The 21,945-nt window shown below is 43.0% G+C and overlaps 1 protein-coding gene across 1 annotated transcript; it reads left to right on the top strand.

Moving 5' to 3' along the window:
* The first annotated feature begins 11,990 nt into the window (after positions 1–11,990).
* ctsk (cathepsin K) lies at positions 11,991–21,702 on the top strand. The gene is made up of 8 exons (XM_083678297.1): positions 11,991–12,139; positions 13,117–13,243; positions 14,652–14,774; positions 16,168–16,320; positions 17,829–18,047; positions 19,301–19,466; positions 20,513–20,621; positions 21,089–21,702. Exons 2-8 carry the CDS (start codon positions 13,118–13,120, stop codon positions 21,186–21,188), a joined length of 996 nt encoding a protein of 331 aa, XP_083534423.1. The 5' UTR covers positions 11,991–12,139; position 13,117; the 3' UTR covers positions 21,189–21,702.
* The last annotated feature ends 243 nt before the right edge of the window (positions 21,703–21,945 follow it).

The following is a 21,945-nucleotide window of genomic DNA, read 5'->3' as shown; positions in this document are numbered from 1 at the left end:
CTGTGTACTACAATATGTGTGGTTGACATTGGGTAAAGAAATTACATCAGACCTCTGTAATAACAAATAAAAATCCTTTACACTTTCATTAGAGTCCGTATTTCTCACCCCCACCCCTCTGCAATCCCATCCATTCTAATGCAGCTTCTGAGAGGAGAAATACTCCACCGCAGTTGGTTGTGATTTGGGGGTTTTCACAGAAAAGCTCTCAAGTATGTAATCCCCCTACACTCCTGGACAGGTGGAGCATTTTGCCTTTGGCACACTTACCAGTCTGCTTGCTAATCTACTGTGATTGGAACACTCCACAATCCTGCCAGGCAACGTGCCATTGTGACACTCAGGCCGGAGTGTGAGTCATATCATTTGGAATGCTACTGTAATGACCTTCACATATACGTTGACGTGCTACCGTGCTCTCAATAACAATGTGGGTTGTTTTCTCGTACAACACATGTGACACCCTTGGTTGAGACAGGGTCTGAACGTCAGGTCGTTGGATGGGACAGAGGCCAGAGTCCGTCCATCCAGCTCATGACCTCTCCACGTTTTAATTTCAGCCCCGCTTAAATTCCGTTCAAATTGATTGGTGGGCTGATTAACAATGCTGTTGAGTTTCCCCCCCTGCCGCTAACGCTTTAAACTGCTGAATAACGACGCGCAGGACACAGCGTCCTAGCGTGTTTACGGAATAAATTAGCCTATTATAACAAGTCAACTGATATGAATACTGATGCTACCGCTGTAATTACTTGAACATAATCAAATTAAGGTTGGAAAGTTGCGTCAACAAAACAGGCAGAAGCAAAACACAAGTCACCAGGCGCCGGCTCAGTCAGGCCACTGCAGCAGCGGGGGAGGGCATCTGTTGTCATGGTAAGCCCCAGGGCTGTGCCATTTAAGTCTTCCTATTTTGACTTTTACACAATACACATAATGTACATCCGGTCTTGAAGTCTGTCAACAAAGGACTTCATCAGTGGTGAACTTCAAATGAGCAGAGCGGCTTGAATAGCACTAATGTGCACAGCCTGCTACTGTATGTGCTGGGGGGCACAGGTTTTGTCCTGGATAGCCCTGTTTATGCACAATCCTTCTAAATGGGTTTCTGTTGGGGGCTATTAGGATGACATATGAAAGAGAGTGAATGGAGACAATCCTCTGAGATTGTCAACACAGGATAGCGTTGGTGTAAAACAAATGCATTATCCCTGGCAAAAGTGTTTTTTTAAACCAACTCTGAATTAGTCATGTTAATCCCATGGACTACAGTATAAGTGTATATGGAGGGCTGGGTGGATGAAACTGATTGTGCAAGGCTCTGGGGCACATTCCTCTAGGTTCAGTGCCTTTTAGCTCGAAGCCTGTTGTTAAGAGCCGGAGAAGGGAGCTAAAAGCTTTAACTAAACAACCATTTTATTCTAATGGGATGCTGGGTCTGAAAGCAGCCCTGCCTCCCAGAACTGCAGAATTATGAACGGGTCCATTCGAAAGTTTGTCTTTATCCTACTGTCACAATGACCAAGCAAAACAAAGACACTGATGTGAAATGCTGCGTGGCCCTTTGCCCGGGGCCTAGATCAATTCCTCGGGTCTGGGTGAATACACAAAGTCAAGATAAATCATTCCCCAAGAAGGGGACTGAAATACTTCCTGTGCATAAAACGCCGCTGATTAAATTGGCCATTTGGATGGTTACCAAGCGGCACTCTCCCTGGCACTGTTGTTGTTGAGTCTGCTTCGCCAATTGCACTTCATTGTTCTGATATGATCCTTCATCTCTGACTGGGGAGAATACACAGCATCTCTACTGTCTGGGTGTATATTATCTCTCTCCCCGGGCCCCGACTGAAATGTTAATCCTAGCTTATCAGACTGCAGGTGAAAATCAATTATGAAGCTCAAATCTATCATATCTCCAGTTGTCTAATTATATTGGAGGTTTGGACGGTTCCATTATCTAACTCTTCTGACTGACAAGAATATTGACAATACACAATCAGGATTGCTTGAAATTGTTGTTTTTTTAGGTCACCACCAAAAAAACAAAAAAGTGATTAAATACAATTCATCTGTGTAAATCAAGGTTGGCTCCTTTGAAATGATCACAAGCCACAAGTATAGTGCATTTGTTAAACATTAGGTTACTACTGGTACTAGTGTTAGGCTATACCTTCCATGTTAGGGTATGAGGATAAAAATGAGAAGAGAAATGAATTTAACTGTCACCATTGATGGATTAAGTCGAGATCCGTGACAGGAACTGTTTGTCTCTCCCAGAAGCCCACGTTGGGCCATATAACAACTCTTTTATGAGGTCAGAAATAGGCTCCCCATAAATCAACCGACAGCACAGACGACAACCCAGGACTTTCCCTGGAGCAGTCCTGTGTGCGTCTCCATTAACCTACAGCCTAACGTCGACATTCAGACACGTTTTCAATCATTTTGCAGTCCACAGGTGCTTCGAACTCATATCAGACAATCATTCACGATGGTTCGATAAGAATTAAATAAGTCTGAATATAAAAGCACAATTGTAAAATAACTTCTACAGTTATGACATTAAACACGTACTCAAAAGAATAACAACAAACTGGAGTAAAGATAACTCACCAAATGATAAGGCATTTCCATGTTATACGCACTCTCCCTCACATGAATGCTGAAACATTTCTTCTCGCCAAACGCTTTTACTTCTGATGCTGACTGACTTCACATGTTTTACATGACTTTGTCTGCCTGAGAACCCGTACAATTAAATCCGTCCTCCTTTTTCATTAATTCCTCGCCTTCCTAGCCTGCTGCAGCACCTCAGGGAGTTTTAGGATAATTACGTTACTGAATATAATGTAGGTCGACTTCTTTTATTCTCTTCTGACGCTTTGAAAGCCCGCCTTCCTGCCCCCCGCTCGCGCTCTCTCTCCGCCGTAGTAGCGACGCTCTCGAGCGACTCACGTCGTCAGCATCCCAGAAAAAAAGACTCGCGTCCCACAAAAGAACATAGAACCCAAAGCGAACCAAAGACGGAGCCTATTGACGTGAATTCACCAGTGGCCTGGCCAACGACATGAATGAAACACTTCACCATGAAACGCTACGACCAACGGGTTCAAAGTGGCTTTGATGCGCAAATATGGTGGTGAAATCCCCGACCTGTCAGCATCCTGACAGGATTTGTGAATCCACTCGACTGAGTACTGGAATGCATCCAGGACAGTATATTATCGCGCTGGGACATTTGGAGTAAATGATCGGCATATATGCACGGGTCAGCCAAATCTCCAGATTGAGGGTAAAACTAGTAAAACACCAGCTGGGTATAAAAATTAGAAACTAGGAGAGTATTGAGTAGTAGCACTTGGATCTAAGCCTGCATTCAAGTCTATCAATAACAATAGTAAACCAACTGTGCAGTTGTGTGTGGGCCAAGGGCTAACCTTCCTTTGACGTGTATTCCATGTACTCATCTAACACTAAGACCGCTTCTGAGAAAGAAGACAGATTTTCAGGGTGGTGTCGATGTAGGTTGGGGCTCAACCTCACGTTCCATTTTAATTAATCCTCATCTGGTTTCCTGGGGTTCTCTAATTGGAGCAGGGCAGCCTTGCGGCTCCTCTCCTCCCTGAGGCGGAACGTGAAGCATCTGCCAGCTGGTGTCCCAGCAAACAGGTGACGTCCCCGCGACGTATATGGGGACGTTCCTATTAAGTCCTCTCATGGTCTTTTTCGGACATCCTAAGGACGGTCAAAATATGACGGCCCCCACACGACCTTACGGGAATGTCCTGGTGACGTGTTGTTTTGGTCCAGACAGGACCACACAGCAGGTGATCATTAGGGGACATCACAAACAGTTACCCATTTGGTCGGCTGTTTTATACTTATTAAATAAATTATTTAAATATTTTTGTTCTCTTTGTTCTTGTTGCATTTTACAGATGTATTTTATCATTATAGTTTTTCTTCATACATTTGATTCCTGTTCATTACTCTGTTCTTGTACATATCATACAATTGCTGGATTTGATCTTTGCTAATGAATAATTTCATTTACAATTTCACTTGGTATGGCCTCTCTTCAAAGCACAGAATGTGTTAAAAGTACTATTACACCGCTCCGACATGGTCCTGAGAACAATAAGGTTCTGTTACGGTCTATTGTGATGTCCTCAGGACGTCCTCTGGTCATAGTCCTGAGGGCGTACCAGTATGGTCCCAAGTGACATCCTCAGCACGTGGAGGGGGTAAATGCAGAAGTTGAGGTCACATAAGAACCTTAGCTGACCAGCAGAGGACGTCCTCAGGACGTCCTTTTGTTTGCAAGGATGTTCCTGACATGGGGTGTGAGAAAAGTGCGTCTGAAACCGAGGCAGGTGCAGAAGGTTATTAGGCTACTCAACCTTATTATATGCCTCAAATGCACTCAACACAGGGCCGTGTTAACTAAAGGAGGTTGCCTGAGGCCACGTCAAAGTTTGTTTGGAGCAGATGATACTTTAAGCATCAAGACAGAATTGGACTGATATAAAAAATGCATTAGATACATTATGTCTTGAATGTGCACCAGCAGTCACTCCAAGACATTCTGCTCCAGCAGAGCACTCCTTAAGTGCATTAGCTGGCATTGGTGACATAATGTAGTTGACAAAGTTATCCATTTCACCGTCCGAAATGATGTATTTGCGGCAGTCGACGTGAGAAGCCTTTTAAATATGTGTGTCTGAAACCGGTGCAGCATCCATCAGTGCTCTGGGAGGACGGCTGCACTCTTGGCAAAACCCAAAGGGGTTTAATTAGATTTGGCCACTAGGGGGGAGAGCATCTGAAATGAACAAGGGGAGATGGAGCCCGCTCTCTATTATTAGCCAGGTTCAACTTTACCACTGAAGGAGATGAGCTTCTTTAAACTCTATGAAAGTAGTCAAACAACTATTCCAGTGCCACATGCTCTTCGCAAAACAGACGGTCATAAACAAAGACAAAATAGAGAGGTAGATAGAGGGGGCCTTAATGTTTGCTGAGATGAGAGAGAGAGAGAGAGAGAGAGAGAGAGAGAGAGAGAGAGAGAGAGGGAGAGAGAGATATTGTGTGAGAGCTGAAAGGACAAGCTCTCACACAGTACCACTGCTGTTGAAAACATGTCTATTGACAGCTTTGACAGACAACTTTTTTTTGTTTGTTGTTGAAAGAAATTGAAAGAAAATGGCCTCCTTGAGGACATCTGAGGTTAAACTCCTTGAGTTTAAGCACCACATTTGGGGCGACAGAAATTGCATGGAAAATGCAATGTGTCTATCTTCAAGTAGAGCCACTAGAGTCCTATACAGCATGCTAATCACCTTCATGCTTCTGTTTGTTTGCCCGTCAGCCCTTTGAAATCAATAATGAGCTCCTTTCTTGGGGGTTTTTCTTTTTGTAACGGCTGCCGCAGACAGCTGGTCAAAGGCCTGTCGATGACAGGCTTGGCTTGGTAAGGGGCCAGCAATTGTTTTTATAACCATGAAGAGTACAGATGGACTATTTGTTTCATATGTTAAATGTTGTTTTATGTAACGAAAAGAAGGTGAAAACACAAACAAAGCACACTCCCCTCTCCCCACATTTGCCTGAAGAAAATGTATGCAAACCCTAAGCTCAAACAAATGTTCAGCCAAAGTTTAGTTGAATTTTGATCTGTGTTTTAAACACAGCTGTTGGAAATGTTTTTGGTCGGATACTGGCAATACGTTTCCAACCAAATATGAAATAGCCTCTTGAAGCTGCTGTCATAATGTGCATTCGGAAAGTATTCAGACCCCCCTTAACTTTTTCCACATTTTGTTATGTCACAGCCTTATTCTAAAATGGATTAAATTCATTTTTTTTCCCTCTTCAAACTACACACAATACCCCATAATGACAAAGCCAAAACAGGTTTTTAGAAATGTTTGAAGGTCCCCAAGAACACAGTAGCCTCCATCATTCTTAAATGGAGGAAGTTTGGTTCCAAACTGAGCAATAGGGGGAGAAGGGCCATCGTCAAGGGGGTGACCAAGAACCCAATGGGCACTCAGACAGGGCTCCAGAGTTCCTCTGTGGAGATGAGAGAACCTTCCAGAAGGACAATCATCTCTGCAGCACTCCACCAATCAGGCCTTCATGGTAGAGTGGCCAGACGGAAGCCACTCCTCAGTAAAAAGCACATGACAGCCTGCTTGGAGTTTGCCAAAGGGCACATAAAGGACTCTCAGACCATGAGAAACAAGATGGAGCAAAGTACAGTACCTTGTTGAAAACCTGCTCCAGAGCGCTCAGGACCTCAGACTGGGGCGAAGGTTCACCTTCCGAAGCACACAGCCAAGACAACGCAGGAGTGGCTTTGGGACAAGTCTCTTAATGTCCTTGAGTGGGGTATTCAGGAGGTACAGTACATACAGTACAAAGGCAGTGTGGGACAAGAAGTCTTCTTTCTATCCCCTTGTATTTTGTATTTTTAATCATAATCTGTCAACAAACCCCTACCTGTAACTTTGATTTACAAATTATATTCTACAAATTCACTGCTGAAACTCGAAGTCGCTTTATGAATTCCAACTCTGTTCCAACAGGACTTTGTAAAGGTTACACAAATTCTATTCCATGGATCAAAGCATCCAAACTCCAAATAGGCCTATCAGCTTTTAAACCCGAGCTGAGGACTCAGCTGTTTCCTCATGTGGCTCCCCTAATGAGGTGGCATACTGTATGATTTAGAGTGCTCAAGTATTCTTAAAAATGTTGGCACAGCTATAAAGTGAACATCACTTAGCCATAGTCTCTCAGCTCATTTCATTTTCTCATGTGTGTCGTGAGTGAATGACCCCAGTCTAAAAATATCCAATCGAGGCAGAAGCATTGTGGCACACGCCATTTTAACTCAATCTCATGTCGGGCGACTAATCCCTAAACAGCAAACTTGGAGATGACTCAGCTCATGGCAGACCTACCGCACCATCAGACAGGAAGGCGTACTGGCAGTGTGGAACGGTGAATTGGCCCTTTTATACTCCCTGAGTGATGTGGGGGTTGCCATTGCTCTCTGCATAAATGATCGTTCTCGAAACAACACTGGAGACATGTGGGCTTCGGTGAAAGGAGCAGACGCTCAATGACGATGCCAAATAACGCTGTTGGATTTCAGGAATCGTGAATGGCCAGTTCCCGACGGTGTTCGTTGATAATTTTTTCACAATGGCGTGTACGTGCGCAATGCAAGGAACGAGGAAGGCCTAAGGTGACTTTACATTACAAGCCTCAGGTTTTAATTTAGGTTGACCAGACACAAACATCTGTTAAATCTGGATTCTGTACAAACAGTCACAGATGTTTTTTTGTGCACACATAACAAAATCTACTATTTCGGGATGTATCCCACTCAACAGGTAATTTCCCTTCCTGGGTGTGGATCATTGCCAGCTGTTCCTAACCAGGCCTTAATTGCCGCACAATATGTGGACTATTCTCTGAAACAGTGGATTGCTGTATTTGCTGAAAAAGATTGCTGTTCTGTCATTGACAGTTGCTGTTATCTAAAGCATCTTCAAGTCAATACAGAGTCGGCACATGTGAAACTCCTCCTTACCAGCAACACCAGCAGTTGACTGAGTACTGCAGATCTGAGTCACGGCACCACTGTTACATTGTCCATCCCTGTCGGCCGACCCAAGCATTTCTAAGTCTGGACCAACAGTCTGGATCAACAGTCTGGACCAACAGTAGCCTTTTCTCAATTGTTAGGATCACAACTCCTTGCGTCCTCCACTTGGGTCCTCCTAAAAACGCATTGGAGGAGAAGATCTAGGTTCCTCCCCTTACATATTCTCCTCCAATGCATTTTGAGGACAAAGCGAGTGGAGGATGGAGGAGAGGATGTGAGGAGTCGTGTTCCTAACAAATGGGAAAAGGCTCGTATCTCAAGTCACAGGAAGGCGATATCATGGCACAATGCTAACCGACAGCCGTCCCTTACTTAACATGTATGATCCATGTAACATGTATGATCCATGTAACATGTATGATTCATGTAACATGTATGATCCATGTAACATGTATGATCCATGTAACATGTATGATCCATGTAACATGTATGATCCATGTAACATGTATGATTCATGTAACATGTATGATCGTTCTGTCCGAGGCTGAATTGGACACCAGGTCACACTATCAAAACGCACTCTTGATACCAATGTACAAACCATTACCCTACCTAGGTACTGGTTTGGCGAGGGTGACAATACTTCCGGTCTCAGGTCGGTCATGTTAGCACAATGCTAACCATAGCCATCCGCTACACTTCCAGTCTTTCAAGGTTGATGTGCTTTGTTCAGGTTATAGTAGAGGCCAGACATCTTATCAGAGACTAATCTAGTTAGCCGGAAAGCCTGGGGAAATCCTTTGCTAAAAGTAGCTACAGTAGGTTGGAAATTGAAATTGAAATTGAAATTAGTGATGCTTCGGGACACATCATACCAATTAAATACCTTGCTTGGGTGGAACTCCAAAAAAACTGAATTAAATTCAGGTTTTCTTCCATTTTCTGCAATGTTGCAAGCAAGCATAGGCAACAACTCTCTGCAAAATAGTCCTACCTCGGAAAAGACAACACACATAACAACAAACAACCATACTACAGCCATGTGGGGAGGGTTCTTGGAATGTAACCAATGAAATTACAAGCACATTCTCCCATCGCTCTGTCCAGTTCAATCCAAGCCAGATCGGCTAATCTAAAATTCTCCAGACCTCCAAAGGAGGTGTGAGAACAACGTGATTTGGAGATGTAGCTACTCTGTATGCAAGACAACTCAGAGACAAACACCAATAAACATTGTGCTACAGTACATCCTGCCCATCGACCTCTCCATTCTGCGAGATTTAATTTAATCACTGATTCATTACATTGAGAGATGATGTACTAAACACAAGGAACACAAGAAACAGACAAAACCATTTAAAAAGCAATGTACCGGAATAAAATGCAGATTTCCATTAATAAACAATCTCTGCTAGACTACACAACCTGTTGAAATCAAAACATTGGTTTAAATCCCTCCGATGTGTAATGCATTCATCTCTGACCTGGTCAGTCAAAGGAGGACACAGTTCAAATAAGGATCTCTCTCAGTACATTGTGAAAACAATGGATGATGCACAGAGATGAGCTAGGGCAGATAGGGGTTAATTCTATCTGGTCATAAGTTCAAAAGCTCCTATGTAATTAAGTTATGTAATATACTGTAAGTAACAGAACATGGAAAAGGAGGGGTCTCGTGTGTCTGTATGGAAAGTAGAATGCATGCTACTTAGTTACCTTTATAGAACAATGATGTAAGATTACTTATTGTTATTATGGTACCCACTTATTCAAAGTGGAGATCCCATGACTTAGTCACGAGGATGGTCATATGATTGAAGCAGAGGATCCTGGGAGGCAGCTTCCAGTTTTGTGGTTGGCTCAAAGGTATGTACAGAAACAGGAAACAGATGTGGCCTTCAGCAGTTCTCAGGTCTCAGTGAAAGAGAGAGAGGAAGAGAGAGAGAGAGAGAGCGAGAGAAAGAAGTCAATGGAGGAAAACGAGAGAACACAAACGGCTGCGTATGAAAGATAGATAAAACTTCCTCTGCAGTGAGACAATGAAGGTCCCATCTACAATACAATGCCCATCCATTTGTTTTATTGATATATACAGAGCTCATCATTCTGCATTAAAGTGATTACACTCATGTATTTTCAGTGCTAGCTGTGCAAGCTAAAATCTCACAATTTAATATGTGTCATAACACAAGGGGAAATCACAGAGATGACTCAAATTCTAAATTCTATGTTCAATTCAAAGGGAACTGAAATAAAGATGACCCCCAACTCTAAAAGCAGCATCTAAAACTGCTTTCCTGGACATGGTTAATCAGTCACCACTTCCAGCTAATGGTGAAGGATCCGCAGTCTGAGGGGGGATGGGTGTGAGTGGATCGATTGAGATGCAGCCCCCGTCTCATTATCTAGAGTGGCTGGCTGTATCAAACAGCCTGAAATAACAGTCTTAAAAGGAGCTTACATCTCATTCTTCTGGCCAGTGGGCTGGGGTGAGATGATCCAAGTGCCCCTCTCTGTACTTGTTAAAAAGGCCTGCGAGCTTAGCTTTGTTTTCAGGATCAGTCAGATCGTAAGTGACCATGGATGAGTGCCCGGCCGGCCGTCCTGTCTGTGAAGGAGGCGTCTACTCCAGATTGCTACTCCACGTGGCCTAACCTTGACCAGTGTTGACCTGCAGACATAGAGATCTCTAAATATGTCAATATTACTCTCGTCTTGCTCTCAATAGTGTTCATTGGGTTGACATTTTAGTGATTGTTTTTTTTTCTAAATAAATATAAGTTGTGTTTTTAATATTTGAACACCGCTCAAATCATATCTCAGGAGATGTAGGGGTCTACCTCATTAAAAACAGCGCGGCGGGGTATTATTTACAACTGTGTCTCCGTTGCCAGAGCATGGCGCTAACAACGCTAAGGTTGTGGGTTTGATTCCTGCTGGGACCATATATACTGAGAAATGTATGCTCTCACCGCAACGTAAGTCGCTTTGGATAAAAGCGTCAGCTAAATGGCATATATTACTATACCTAGTAATCAAATCAATGTGTGTACTCACCTTGCAAGGCATTTAGAGTGATGCCTTGCCCTGAAAACCAGTTACTGGTTACGATTGCATATGGGGCCCCAAGTTGCATGCAGAAGTGTGAGTAATCAACATACAGCACTGTGGGTAGTTTTCATATGTCACGGGGTGCATTCTGTATTCTTTTTTAGAGGGGTGACTTAAGCATGGTGTCGACTCATGTCTGACTGCATGGACCCATACATCATGGGACAGTGTTCATATATACACATAGCCCTGACACATTGCCTCAGGACCACAGGGGGTTGACTAACACAGGGAAGTGGACAAGCTCCAAAAACAGAGCAATGGTGGACATATGCGAGGAAACACACTATGCAAAGAAACATACGTAGCAGGGGAGGCTGGTGGAAGTAGGAATCGGAGGACGTGCCCATTGTGATGCATGGAACGGAATGAGGAATGGTATCGAACATGTGTGTTTAATGCACAGAGCAGAATGAGGAGTGGTATCAAACACACGTGTGTTTGATACCATTCCACTTTCCACTCCATGCATTACAGTGAGCCCGTCCTCCGATTTCTACCTCCACCAACCTCCCCTGATACATAGAGCTTGGTTTTTCCTGATGATATGCAATACAGGAGCTATGTTGCAACTGTATTACCCTGATGTTTGTTGTGATGCGTCACATTCAGTATGTTAAAGTTTTTCTTGATATGCTTTACAATGCTGCATCGAATCACAAATGCTGTACAGTACCAGTCAAAAGTTTGGACACACCTTCTCATTCAATGGTTTTTCTTTATTTTTTTAAAATTATTTTCTACATTGTAGATTAATATTGAAGACGTCAAAACTATGAAGGAACACACATGGGATTATGTAGTAAACAAAAAGGTGTTAAACAAACCAGAATATGTTTTATATTTTAGATTCTTCAAAGTAGCCACCTTTTGCTTTGATGACAACTTTGTACACTCTTGGCAAGTTTGTGTCCAAACTTTTGACTGGTACTGTATGTATTTACCTCATGAATTAAAATCAAACAATGGAATTTACCTATAATACAGCATAAAACATTGTTAAGCATACATCCATAAACATAATGATAACAAATATTATAGATATTAATCTATTTCCCAAAAACACCCAAAATTGTGCCATTTAATTTATTGTGAATGGAAAAGACAACATGAGTCAAAAGATAGTTGCTGAATGAACAACATGAAAGAAATTGAATTAAAAGGTGTTTTTCCCTTTGAAGTTGGCCTGCTGAACGCGCCTGAAATTTGACACCTGACATCATCTGGTGTGTTCCTGTCATTTGAGCGAATCCAGATGTAATTCCCCTTAAAACTCTTCCCCTCCTCAATTTGGGACTCCGTCTTACTTCCTCAAACTCCAGACTATATAACTCACTCGCACGGTGACCTACTTCACCGCAGAGAAACAACTCACAAAGATTCATCCGACTCCGCTATCCAGGACAAAAGGTAAACTTTGGTATCTGCATCTACGCTTTTCCGTTTGCTCGATTTCTGCGAAATAACTTCAAACCTATTTGAGATAGGGCTACCATTTAGAAATTATTTTTCATTCGGTAGTTTAGCTTTTTTTTAGAGAGCTTTCAGTTTCACTTGGGATCTTGTGATTCCATAAATTCATTAATGCACCTGAAATAATTAATTGTTCGTAAAACATTGTTGGCTAATTACGATTGATCAATTTCAAATGTTTCGGTGTGAAATAGCCGCGAAGCAAATCGTCGATAGACTTTGCTTGTTTACCAACATAAATCTATTACACAGAAATAATCCGACTGATCGTGTGAACCGTATGATAAAGAACTATTCCGAGCACCATGAGGAACTGAAATATTTAATTTAGCAGACTTCCGTGCATGAGTAATTCTGTGCCTAATGCAAAGTTTAAAACATGAAACAGATAGTCGGAGGAATTTTCCTTTGTACAGAAAGACATAGGACTTTACCATAGGCCATACTGTACATAGGAACCTCATAGCGTGAAGAGGGCAGATCATTCTCAACTGAAACAGAATGTGGGCCTACTGCAGCCACGTCCTCTTATGGAGGGGAGGCTGGTGGAGGTAGAAATCTGTGATTTTTTCTGCCTCCACCAGCCTCATTGCAATGAGCCTGTCCTCCGATTTCTACCTCCACCAGCCTCACCTGAGAAGCCTACTGTTGTTGTTATTGTTGTTGTTGTTGTTGTTGTTGTTGTTGTAAGTTAGCATCTTACAGTACATATATTACTCTACAACAAAATATATTATATATATATATATATATAGAGAGAGAGAGAGAGAGAGAGAATATAATATATAGAATATATATATATATATTATATAACATTATGTAATGTTTCCATTTTGTATGAGGATGTAACATGTACAGAGGTAAGGACGAGTACAGCAGCGACTTTCATGACTGCTGACTGTGTGTTTTCCCAGAATGCTGCTGTGTGCTTGGGTGCTGCTGTTTCTGGGCTCCGCTCTGGCCCACGCTCTGGAGGAGGGGACGCTGGACGCCCAGTGGGACACCTGGAAGACCACCCACAGGAGGGAGTACAATGGCCTGGTGCGTGTCTGTCTGTCTGTCTATCTGTGTCTGTCTGTCTGTCTGTCTGTCTGTGTCTGTCTGTGTGTGTGTGTGTGTGTGTCTGTCTGTCTGTCTGTCTGTCTGTGTGCCTGTCTGTCTGTCTGTCTGTCTGTCTGTGTCTGTCTGTGTATCTGTATGTCAGTCTGTCAGTCTGTCTGTCTGTCTGTCTGTCTGTCTGTCTGTCTGTGTCTGTCTGTGTATCTGTATGTCTGTCTGTCTGTCTGTCTGTCTGTGTCTGTCTGTGTATCTGTATGTCAGTCTGTCTGTCTTTGTGTTTTATATTTTAAGTGTTTTTATTGATTATCAACTGTACAATTGACTTCATTTAGGACAGAAAAAAAAAAATTCAGTTTAATTGACAACAGACTTATACTTTTGATTATCAAGGATAAGGCCAGGATGTTTTCCTTACATTTCCACATGACTTGAGGAAAGACTTGCGGAAATATTTTTCCTGGTCAGCTCACATGAAAAAACCCTGTCCCAATGGCAGGAAATGTCAGAAAAAGGAGCAGTTCAGCCATTGGTATTTCAACTTCCTTGTTATTACAGTAGTGGTATCAACAAAGGTTCCAGGAACATCAAGGGTATTTCAGTGGGGATTTAACTGTACCTAATCTGACCTTGCTTGACTACAGTCAGGATTTAATTAAGCATCTGTGTTTTTATCTATTGCTTTCTCACTCTGAGGGCAGAGGTCACAGCTTCAGGATGGAATGAGGGAGGGTGTGTGTGTGTGTGTGTGTGTGTGTGTGTGTGTGTGTGTGTGTGTGTGTGTGTGTCTGTGTGTGTGTGTGTGTCTGTGTGTCTGTGTGTGTGTGTGTGTGTGTGTGTGTGTGTGTGTGTGTGTGTGTGTGTGTGTATGTGTATGTGTGTGTGTGTGTGTGTGTGTGGGTGTGTCATAATCTGAGAGGTCAGCACATTCTGCAGCAGAAAAACAAAGAGAACACTCTCTCCCCTGCTAAACCCAGCTTTTAATCCTTATTCCCCAAATACTGCACTATACGTATGATTTTGACATGGTCTTTGCAAATTTTTTCCCCTTGTTGCTATGAAGTCAATGAGGTTTTGCATAACTCCTTGGTCTGTCTTTTTGCTAAATAGTGTCATCTTTTCAACAGTTGAAATTCAGATGGCAACATGCAGTATGACGTACACATTAATTTGTGTAATATTGGGAATAAAATCGGCTGTTTTTCAACTGTCAATGCACATCAAGGCTTGAGAATAAAAAAAAAAAATCTCTATAGCACTGGCCTCATCTTTCACCTCCGCCATTTCGTGCCGACCAATTTAGTTGCACTTTTTGAACATCGTGGCCAATGAGCACACAAATGGCCGTTCTTGGTGGTGCAGCGTGAGCATAACCCATTGTTTCTCATCGCAGGGTGAGGAGGTGATCCGGAGGACCATCTGGGAGAAGAACATGCGTCTGATCGAAGCCCACAACGAGGAGGCAGCTCTGGGCATTCACTCATACGAGCTGGGCATGAACCAACTGGGAGACATGGTAGGCGGCCTCTCCCTCCTGTATAGGCGTGCATTAGCATGGAGATAGCGCAGGATATGCCAGCACTGTTGCATTATAATTGGGCTATTTTGTTCCTGCATCATTTTGTGAGTCATTTTAACCCTGTTTACATATGCAGAGATGTCAAGCATTCGGAATTAGCCGCTGAACCCCCCCCATTGAAAAATACAGTAAAGCATGAGTCTGGGATGTGTTACAGACAGTATGTCCCGTTTAATGTGATGTTTCCTGCACGATTGTTCTTTTTTAATCGGTGTCTCTCCACTTGTCTACTGGCCCGGAATTTTGCAGTCAGTTGCAAATGTACAAAGCTGTCCCTAAGTGCTACTGATATGATATGATAGTCAGAAAAAAAAAGATCAGGCGTAGCACAGAGTAGTGGCTTTTAGCTGATGCAGACCATTATCAATCTGCGTCCTTACTCACGCCATGGCTTACTGATGAAAGCACAGGCTGCTGGGCTACTGACCATTAAATCCATCCCTGGCTGTGACAGGGATGTCAGGCAGGGTCATGAATGATGGCTGTGTACGCATGTAAGGGCCCAGCTGGGAGTCGGACTAGTATCACAGGTAGTATATCAACGTGGCAAGAAAACGCAACCCTGTAATATGTAGCTTGCCTAAGGGTTTTACTGTTTGGTTTCCATGGCTTCTCATTAGTGGTTGGTCCATGTGTATAGCATTAGCTATGGGAGGACCTCCGACATCAGTTGTAATTTAATAGACTAACTGTCACTTTCACTTTTATGTGGAAATTTGCTGTAAAGATAAGACGGATCCACTTCCACTCTCATTGAGTAAAGCACTTCCCTTAAATGAAATAAAAACTAACCCATGATCACTGCTTTGCTTTCGCTGGCGAAGTATCAGCCCTCGTACTCTTTAACAGGCGTTATGGATTCTCAAATTAAGCAACAACCTATATGTCTTACTTTTCGTGTTCATTTACAATCCATTAATTTCTTAAGTCATTGATCTCAAATGTTGCTGGTCCAATTAAATACAGTGATGAAGAATAGCTGGTTTGATAACTGTGTATAGCCCATTGATTCCTGTTCCTGTCAGATCTAGTGGTACTTGAACAAGCCGGCACACAACATGATCTAGTGAGGCTCTGTGATTGAGCTCTGTGGTTGAGCTCTGTGGTTGAGCGATCACAGTGATTGGTTAACTCTCTCGCTGCCTGATCAATTGGTCTGCAGTGTCAGCAGAAACTGAGACACGAGAGAGAGAGAGAGAGAGAGAGAGAGAGAGAGAGAGAGAGAGAGACACAATTCAAAAATGTGTCTCCATCAATGGCTAAATAGTATGGGTTATTAGCCGAGCATAAACATCCCCTTATCCTTTTCTCTGTTGTTTCCTCTCCACAGACAACAGAGGAGGTCGTTGAGAAGATGACCGGTCTGCAGGCACCGATGAACAGGGACCCCAGCCACACCATCATCCCTGACAACAACTTGGAGAGGCTCCCCAAGTCCATCGACTACCGCAAGAAGGGAATGGTGTCCCCAGTCAAGAACCAGGTCAGAGGTCATACCTTCCAAGGGCCCTTAAGGCAGCAAGCCAGAAATACCAAAGTGTCCAATTGAGACCGATGGAGGTGAATTGTTTTTAGGGTGGGCACGACAGAGCTGGGCTTGGAGCTCCGCCTGACCTACCGCCCTACTTTACCCGAGCAATAGCCAGGGAAACACTGGGTCATGATAATGACGCACGTTCATATCCCTGCAGGCCTTCTGTTGGTTATGTAAATTAGGCCTCCTCTGGCTCTAGACACAGCAAATGATCACAGCTGCAGTACAATCACGTAACCTGGCTGCATATTTTAAGTAAACAATGCTTTTGCTTATCAAAGGTAATTACTTGTTATGAACTAATTGGATGCCGAGGCATTATTTGTGTAAACACAGGGGTATTTAGTTTAGTTGTTCATAAAGCACACAGGCTGAAATACGAGGCACGCCTGTTCTTCCCGGTAACACAACAAGCAGATTAGCCCTTGATTTACAACATTTTGTGTAATGAACATTAGGTCACATTAGATTAGGGCTAATAATCGGCAGTGCTAACAGAGAGCAGGTGCTGCAGGGATTGGAGGTGGATATCGTTGTTACCCCCCTTTAATGGTGTACTAGAAAGTTACAGGACAACTGGGTTGCAGGCAATGGAGAAAAAAAAATGAAAAAAAAGGGTCTTTTGGAAAAACCCTGGTCCTCTCTCAATGGTTAAAAACTCGATTCCTCGCCTCCTTCACGCTCTCAAAAAGCATTGGAGGAGAATATCTAAGGGGAGGAACCAAGATATTCTCGTCCAATGCGTAGGAAGCAAGTGGAGGACGGAGGAGAGGATGCGAGGAATCGAGTTTCTAACAACTGAGAAAGGGCCCTCCTCAAAGCGGTTTGGTTCCCCCGTCTCCATGGGTTCTGTTACTGATTGACTAAGTCTGTCTTTTTTTTTAAACATTGTTTTCTCTCTGTTTATACTGTAAGGACTGAAACATGCTTTGTTTATTGCTTGTTTATGACCTACTACGCAGCTGCATAGTTATAAACCTTAAGCCTGATCCTCAGACACTCAAAAGTTCATTTTTTTCTGCTTCATAATGGAGAAAATAATTGGTTATGAAGTCATCAGAACACCCATCCAAGCGGTGGTTTACCCTACTGGAAATTTGAATAACTCAGATACTTAGATGTACTAAATACATATTATTTACCAAATTACATGCATTGTACAGCATATACATGTAAAAATCTTTTACTTTTAAATGTCACATATTTATTTTATGTTTAGCAATGCATTTGCAGTGTTGCTTAAATGTCTTAGTCAATTAAAAGTGCTTTAAAGTTTGTACGTTTATATAAATTGTATTGACATTACATTCAAAACATGCTCTCAACACATTGACCAATGCAACACATTTGCAAGAGAGGTCGGTAGTATAGCCAGTGATTCTTTGTCAGAGTGCACCCCCTGGTGGCCAGAGAGGAGAACACAGCCCTGACCCAGACTGTACTGAACTGTTCCTTAGGGCGCCTGTGGCTCCTGCTGGGCCTTCAGCAGTGCTGGGGCCCTGGAGGGCCAGCTGATGAGGACCACAGGCACACTGGTGGACCTCAGCCCCCAGAACCTGGTGGACTGTGTCACTGAGAACAACGGATGTGGTGGCGGCTACATGACCAACGCCTTTGAATACGTCAAGGACAACGGAGGAGTCGACTCCGAGGCGGCCTACCCATACATTGGCCAGGTAGGGGCATGAAGCAGCAGACCTGGCTTAGAAAAGATGTGAAATGCTGAGATTGATACAGTTTGGTACAGTTTGATACAGTTTGATACAGATACAGTCTGATACAGATACAGTTTGATACAGTTTGATACAGTTTGATGCAGTTCGATACAGTTTGATACAGTTTGATACAGTTTGATGCAGTTTGATACAGATACAGTTTGATACAGTCTGATACAGATACAGTTTGATACAGGTACAGTTTGATACAGTTTGATGCAGTTTGATACAGATACAGTTTGATGCAGTTTGATACAGATACAGTTTGATACAGTTTGATACCGTCTGATACAGATACAGGTTTGCCTGGGACAATGGAATCAATAGACCAATAGTCTTAGATGTGCAAACTCCAATCAAGCACACCTTAAATCCTTTTGCGTATTTGGCACTGAACCAGGTCTGGCACAAAGACGCAACATTAGGGTGTGGCTGATCGGGAAATACAGTGAGACTTTTCATCACAAAGGTCCATTGTTTTTTAGCTATTGAGGTAGCCTGGATCTGTTTCAGTCTGTTTCAGTTCAGTCTAAACTAACACCTCTGTAGCAGAATGACACCCTGGTTTATGCTAAGACTGGTCTAACGAAAAGCGAAAGAAAAAATACTGGTCTCATGGCTGTAACGCCCGACATTCCAGTCAATGTTTGCTGACCACAGGTCAAGTGAATTTATGACACGGCAGTTTCACACTGAGTAATCCCAGCACCTGATGTTTCACCAAAATCAGCTAATAACAACACATCTAACCCTTACAAAAAAAAACACCGACAGTAGTTATCACATGATGTTTAACAAAAAAGAACATACTGACCAACTGCGGCCAATTACGGGAAGTGACGACTGCTCCGTAAGGTCTTACACGTTCCCTTATGACATGAATATCACTGCTGTCATCATTTGTATTCTGGTTGCGTGTTGAGACCATAAGACCATATTTCTTAACCTCTTTCGTGCTCCACATTTTCATGTGACCTTAAAAACACTACTACGGCCAAGAGACTATGAAAGTGACTGGTCATTTAAATGCCACAGGACCCACTACATAAAACAGGTATCTGTGTCATCAGAATCAGAATCAGAATCAGAATCAGAATCAGTCACCAAGTGTTTCCAGCAATAGCATGCCGTCAACAAGAGAAACCCTGCTTTTCTAAACAACTTCTTTCATCGATCGACTTTCATCTTCTCCTCCGTCTGATCTCTCTCCACAGGATCAGCAGTGTGCCTACAACATGTCCGGCATGGCGGCCAAGTGCCGCGGGTACAAGGAGATTCCCGAGGGGAACGAGCGGGCGCTGACCTCGGCGGTGGCTAAAGTGGGGCCTGTGTCTGTGGGCATCGACGCCACCCTCGGCACATTCCAGTTCTATCAGAGGGGTGAGGCCAACATCTGTGGCTAGTTTAGCTCTAGGACGTATCTGTAGGAGTCGGCGGGAGATACTGCAGGAGAATGAACAGCTTCTAGCAGTCAAAACATCTGTGGCTAGTTTAGCTCTAGGACATACAGTACCAGTCAAAGGTTTGGACACACCTTCTCATTCAATGGTTTTTCTTTCTTTATTTTTTTATTTTCTACATTGTAGATTAACATTGAAGACATCAAATCTATGAAGGAACACATATGGAATTATGTAGTAAACAAAAAAGTGTTAAACAAACCAGAATATGTCTTATATTTTAGAGTCTTCAAAGTAGCCACCTTTTGCTTTGATGACAGCTTTGCACACTCTTGGCAAGTTTGTGTCCAAACTTGTGACTGGTACTGTATCTGTCGGAGTCAGTGGAAGATACTGTAGGAGAATGAACAGCTTGTAGTCGTCAAAACATTTGGAAGGAAACTAATGCTTCCTAAATTACAGTTACGTTTTTATTAACAGGAGAGAAACTTGTACAGGGGGGTAGAGGGGGTGAAGAGATCATTAGGACCTATATATACTTCAGTGTATACAGCGAGAATCAAACCCACAACCTAAGTATTGTTAGTGCCATGCTCTACCAACTGAGCCACAGAGCGCCTGACATCTGGTCAAACTTCTGCTTAAATCATCTGCATTAGTTTCAATGCCCTTATTACAATTTCAATGTTATCCTATTACAATTATATATATATATATACACACACACACACACACACACACACACACACCATTATATCATTGTAAATATACTGTCTCCCGATCTGAAGTTGATGAAACTTGATTTTCATATTCACCCATAAACCAATGTAAATTGTGCTATAACACGTACCATTTTATGATTGACAAACACAGGTGCATGTTGAGAATATTATTGTAGTCAAAGTTGAAGGTAATTGAGAACCCAATTAAAGGAGCTCACTCTTTCTTTCTTTCTTTCTTTCTTTCTTTCATTCTTTCTCTTTCTTTCTGTCTTTCTGTCTCTCCTTCTCTCCATCATGTACTCAGGTGTGTACTATGACCCCAACTGCAACAAGGATGACATCAATCACGCCGTGCTGGCAGTAGGGTACGGACTCACCCCCAAGGGCAAGAAATACTGGATCGTCAAGAACAGGTGGGACACGCAAGGCACCGTGGGCCAGTTCAATAGCATCAGGTGTTATCAGGTGTTATACGCGGTCAGCAGCAAATGGACCTGGGCCTCGTCTCCCCAGGCTGATGTAGTGTCAGTATCATCATTAGAACCACCATAGGTGCTGAGTTCTAGCGAAGGCAGGAACCGTGGTCCGGTCCAGGCCAGTGTGTTGTTGTTATCAGCTGTGCGTGTCTGTTTGGCCTGTGAGGTTGATTTATTTAATACATGTGTTTGTGCAGCTTTGGTCTTGATAAACTAATTAGTTATTATTATTAATTATCTTGGCATTAACACTTATTCTCTCTCTGTCTCTGTCTGTCTCTCTCTCTCTCTCTCTTCTTCTCTCTCTCTCTCTCTCTGTCTCTCTCTCTCTCTCTCTCTCTCTCTCTCTCTCGCTCTCTCTCTCTCTCTCCCTCTCTCTCTCTCTCTCTCTCTCTGACCTACAGTTGGGGCGAGACCTGGGGCAACAAGGGTTACATCCTGATGGCACGTAACCGTGACAACGCTTGCGGCATTGCCAACCTTGCCAGTTACCCCATCATGTGAACGACCAATCGGCAGAGGGCACCACGGAGGCACAGCAAAGGGACCACTATGGCTACGACATGGGCGTGGGCACGCTCTAATGGTATACGGAGGCTTGAGTTAAACTCACAAGTTGATCTTGAGTTCTTTTGGAAGCACTTTGAAAAGCCCCTCTGCTCATCTCCTGTTGTTGAATCTCAAAACTGCCAGTCTTCAGTTGTCGTCTGATCTACAGTGGAACAACTATGATCGTGATAGGGAATGTGTGTTGTACTTTACATATGTTGCATTCAGTGTGTCAGGTAACATTGCTGTGCGATGGGAGATTTGTCTCACTTCCCTGTCAATCCAAATGCCTTAAACTTCTAGTCTTAATTGTCGGACTGCGTCAGTCGAGGCTGCTCCTGGCGGGGGGCCTCGGTGATGTTTACTGGTTTTTTTATTTTGTTGTTAAGCACTTTCACACCAAATTCTGATGATGCATTTATAACCAAATGTTTTCTATGAAATTGAATAAAAGGTCATTCGTTGGAAATTTCAGTGTGTTTGTCTTTTTAAAAAAAAATATATATATCTGTATTTTACTGGAGCTTCCTCTTGCCAGGGTGTGCATGTAAAAGAGGTCTCTCGACCTCATTGGGACTTCCTGGTGAAATGAAGGTTAGATCATATATACGCCATTTTAGCTGACACTTTTATCCAAAGCGACTTACATTGCAGTGAGTGCATACATTTCAGTATATATGGTCCCAGCAGGAATCAAACCCACAACCTAAGC

Source organism: Argentina silus, assembly GCF_951799395.1.
Source record: "Argentina silus genome assembly, chromosome: 10".
NCBI lineage: Eukaryota > Metazoa > Chordata > Actinopteri > Argentiniformes > Argentinidae > Argentina > Argentina silus.
This window is presented reverse-complemented; position numbering and strand designations above follow the sequence as displayed.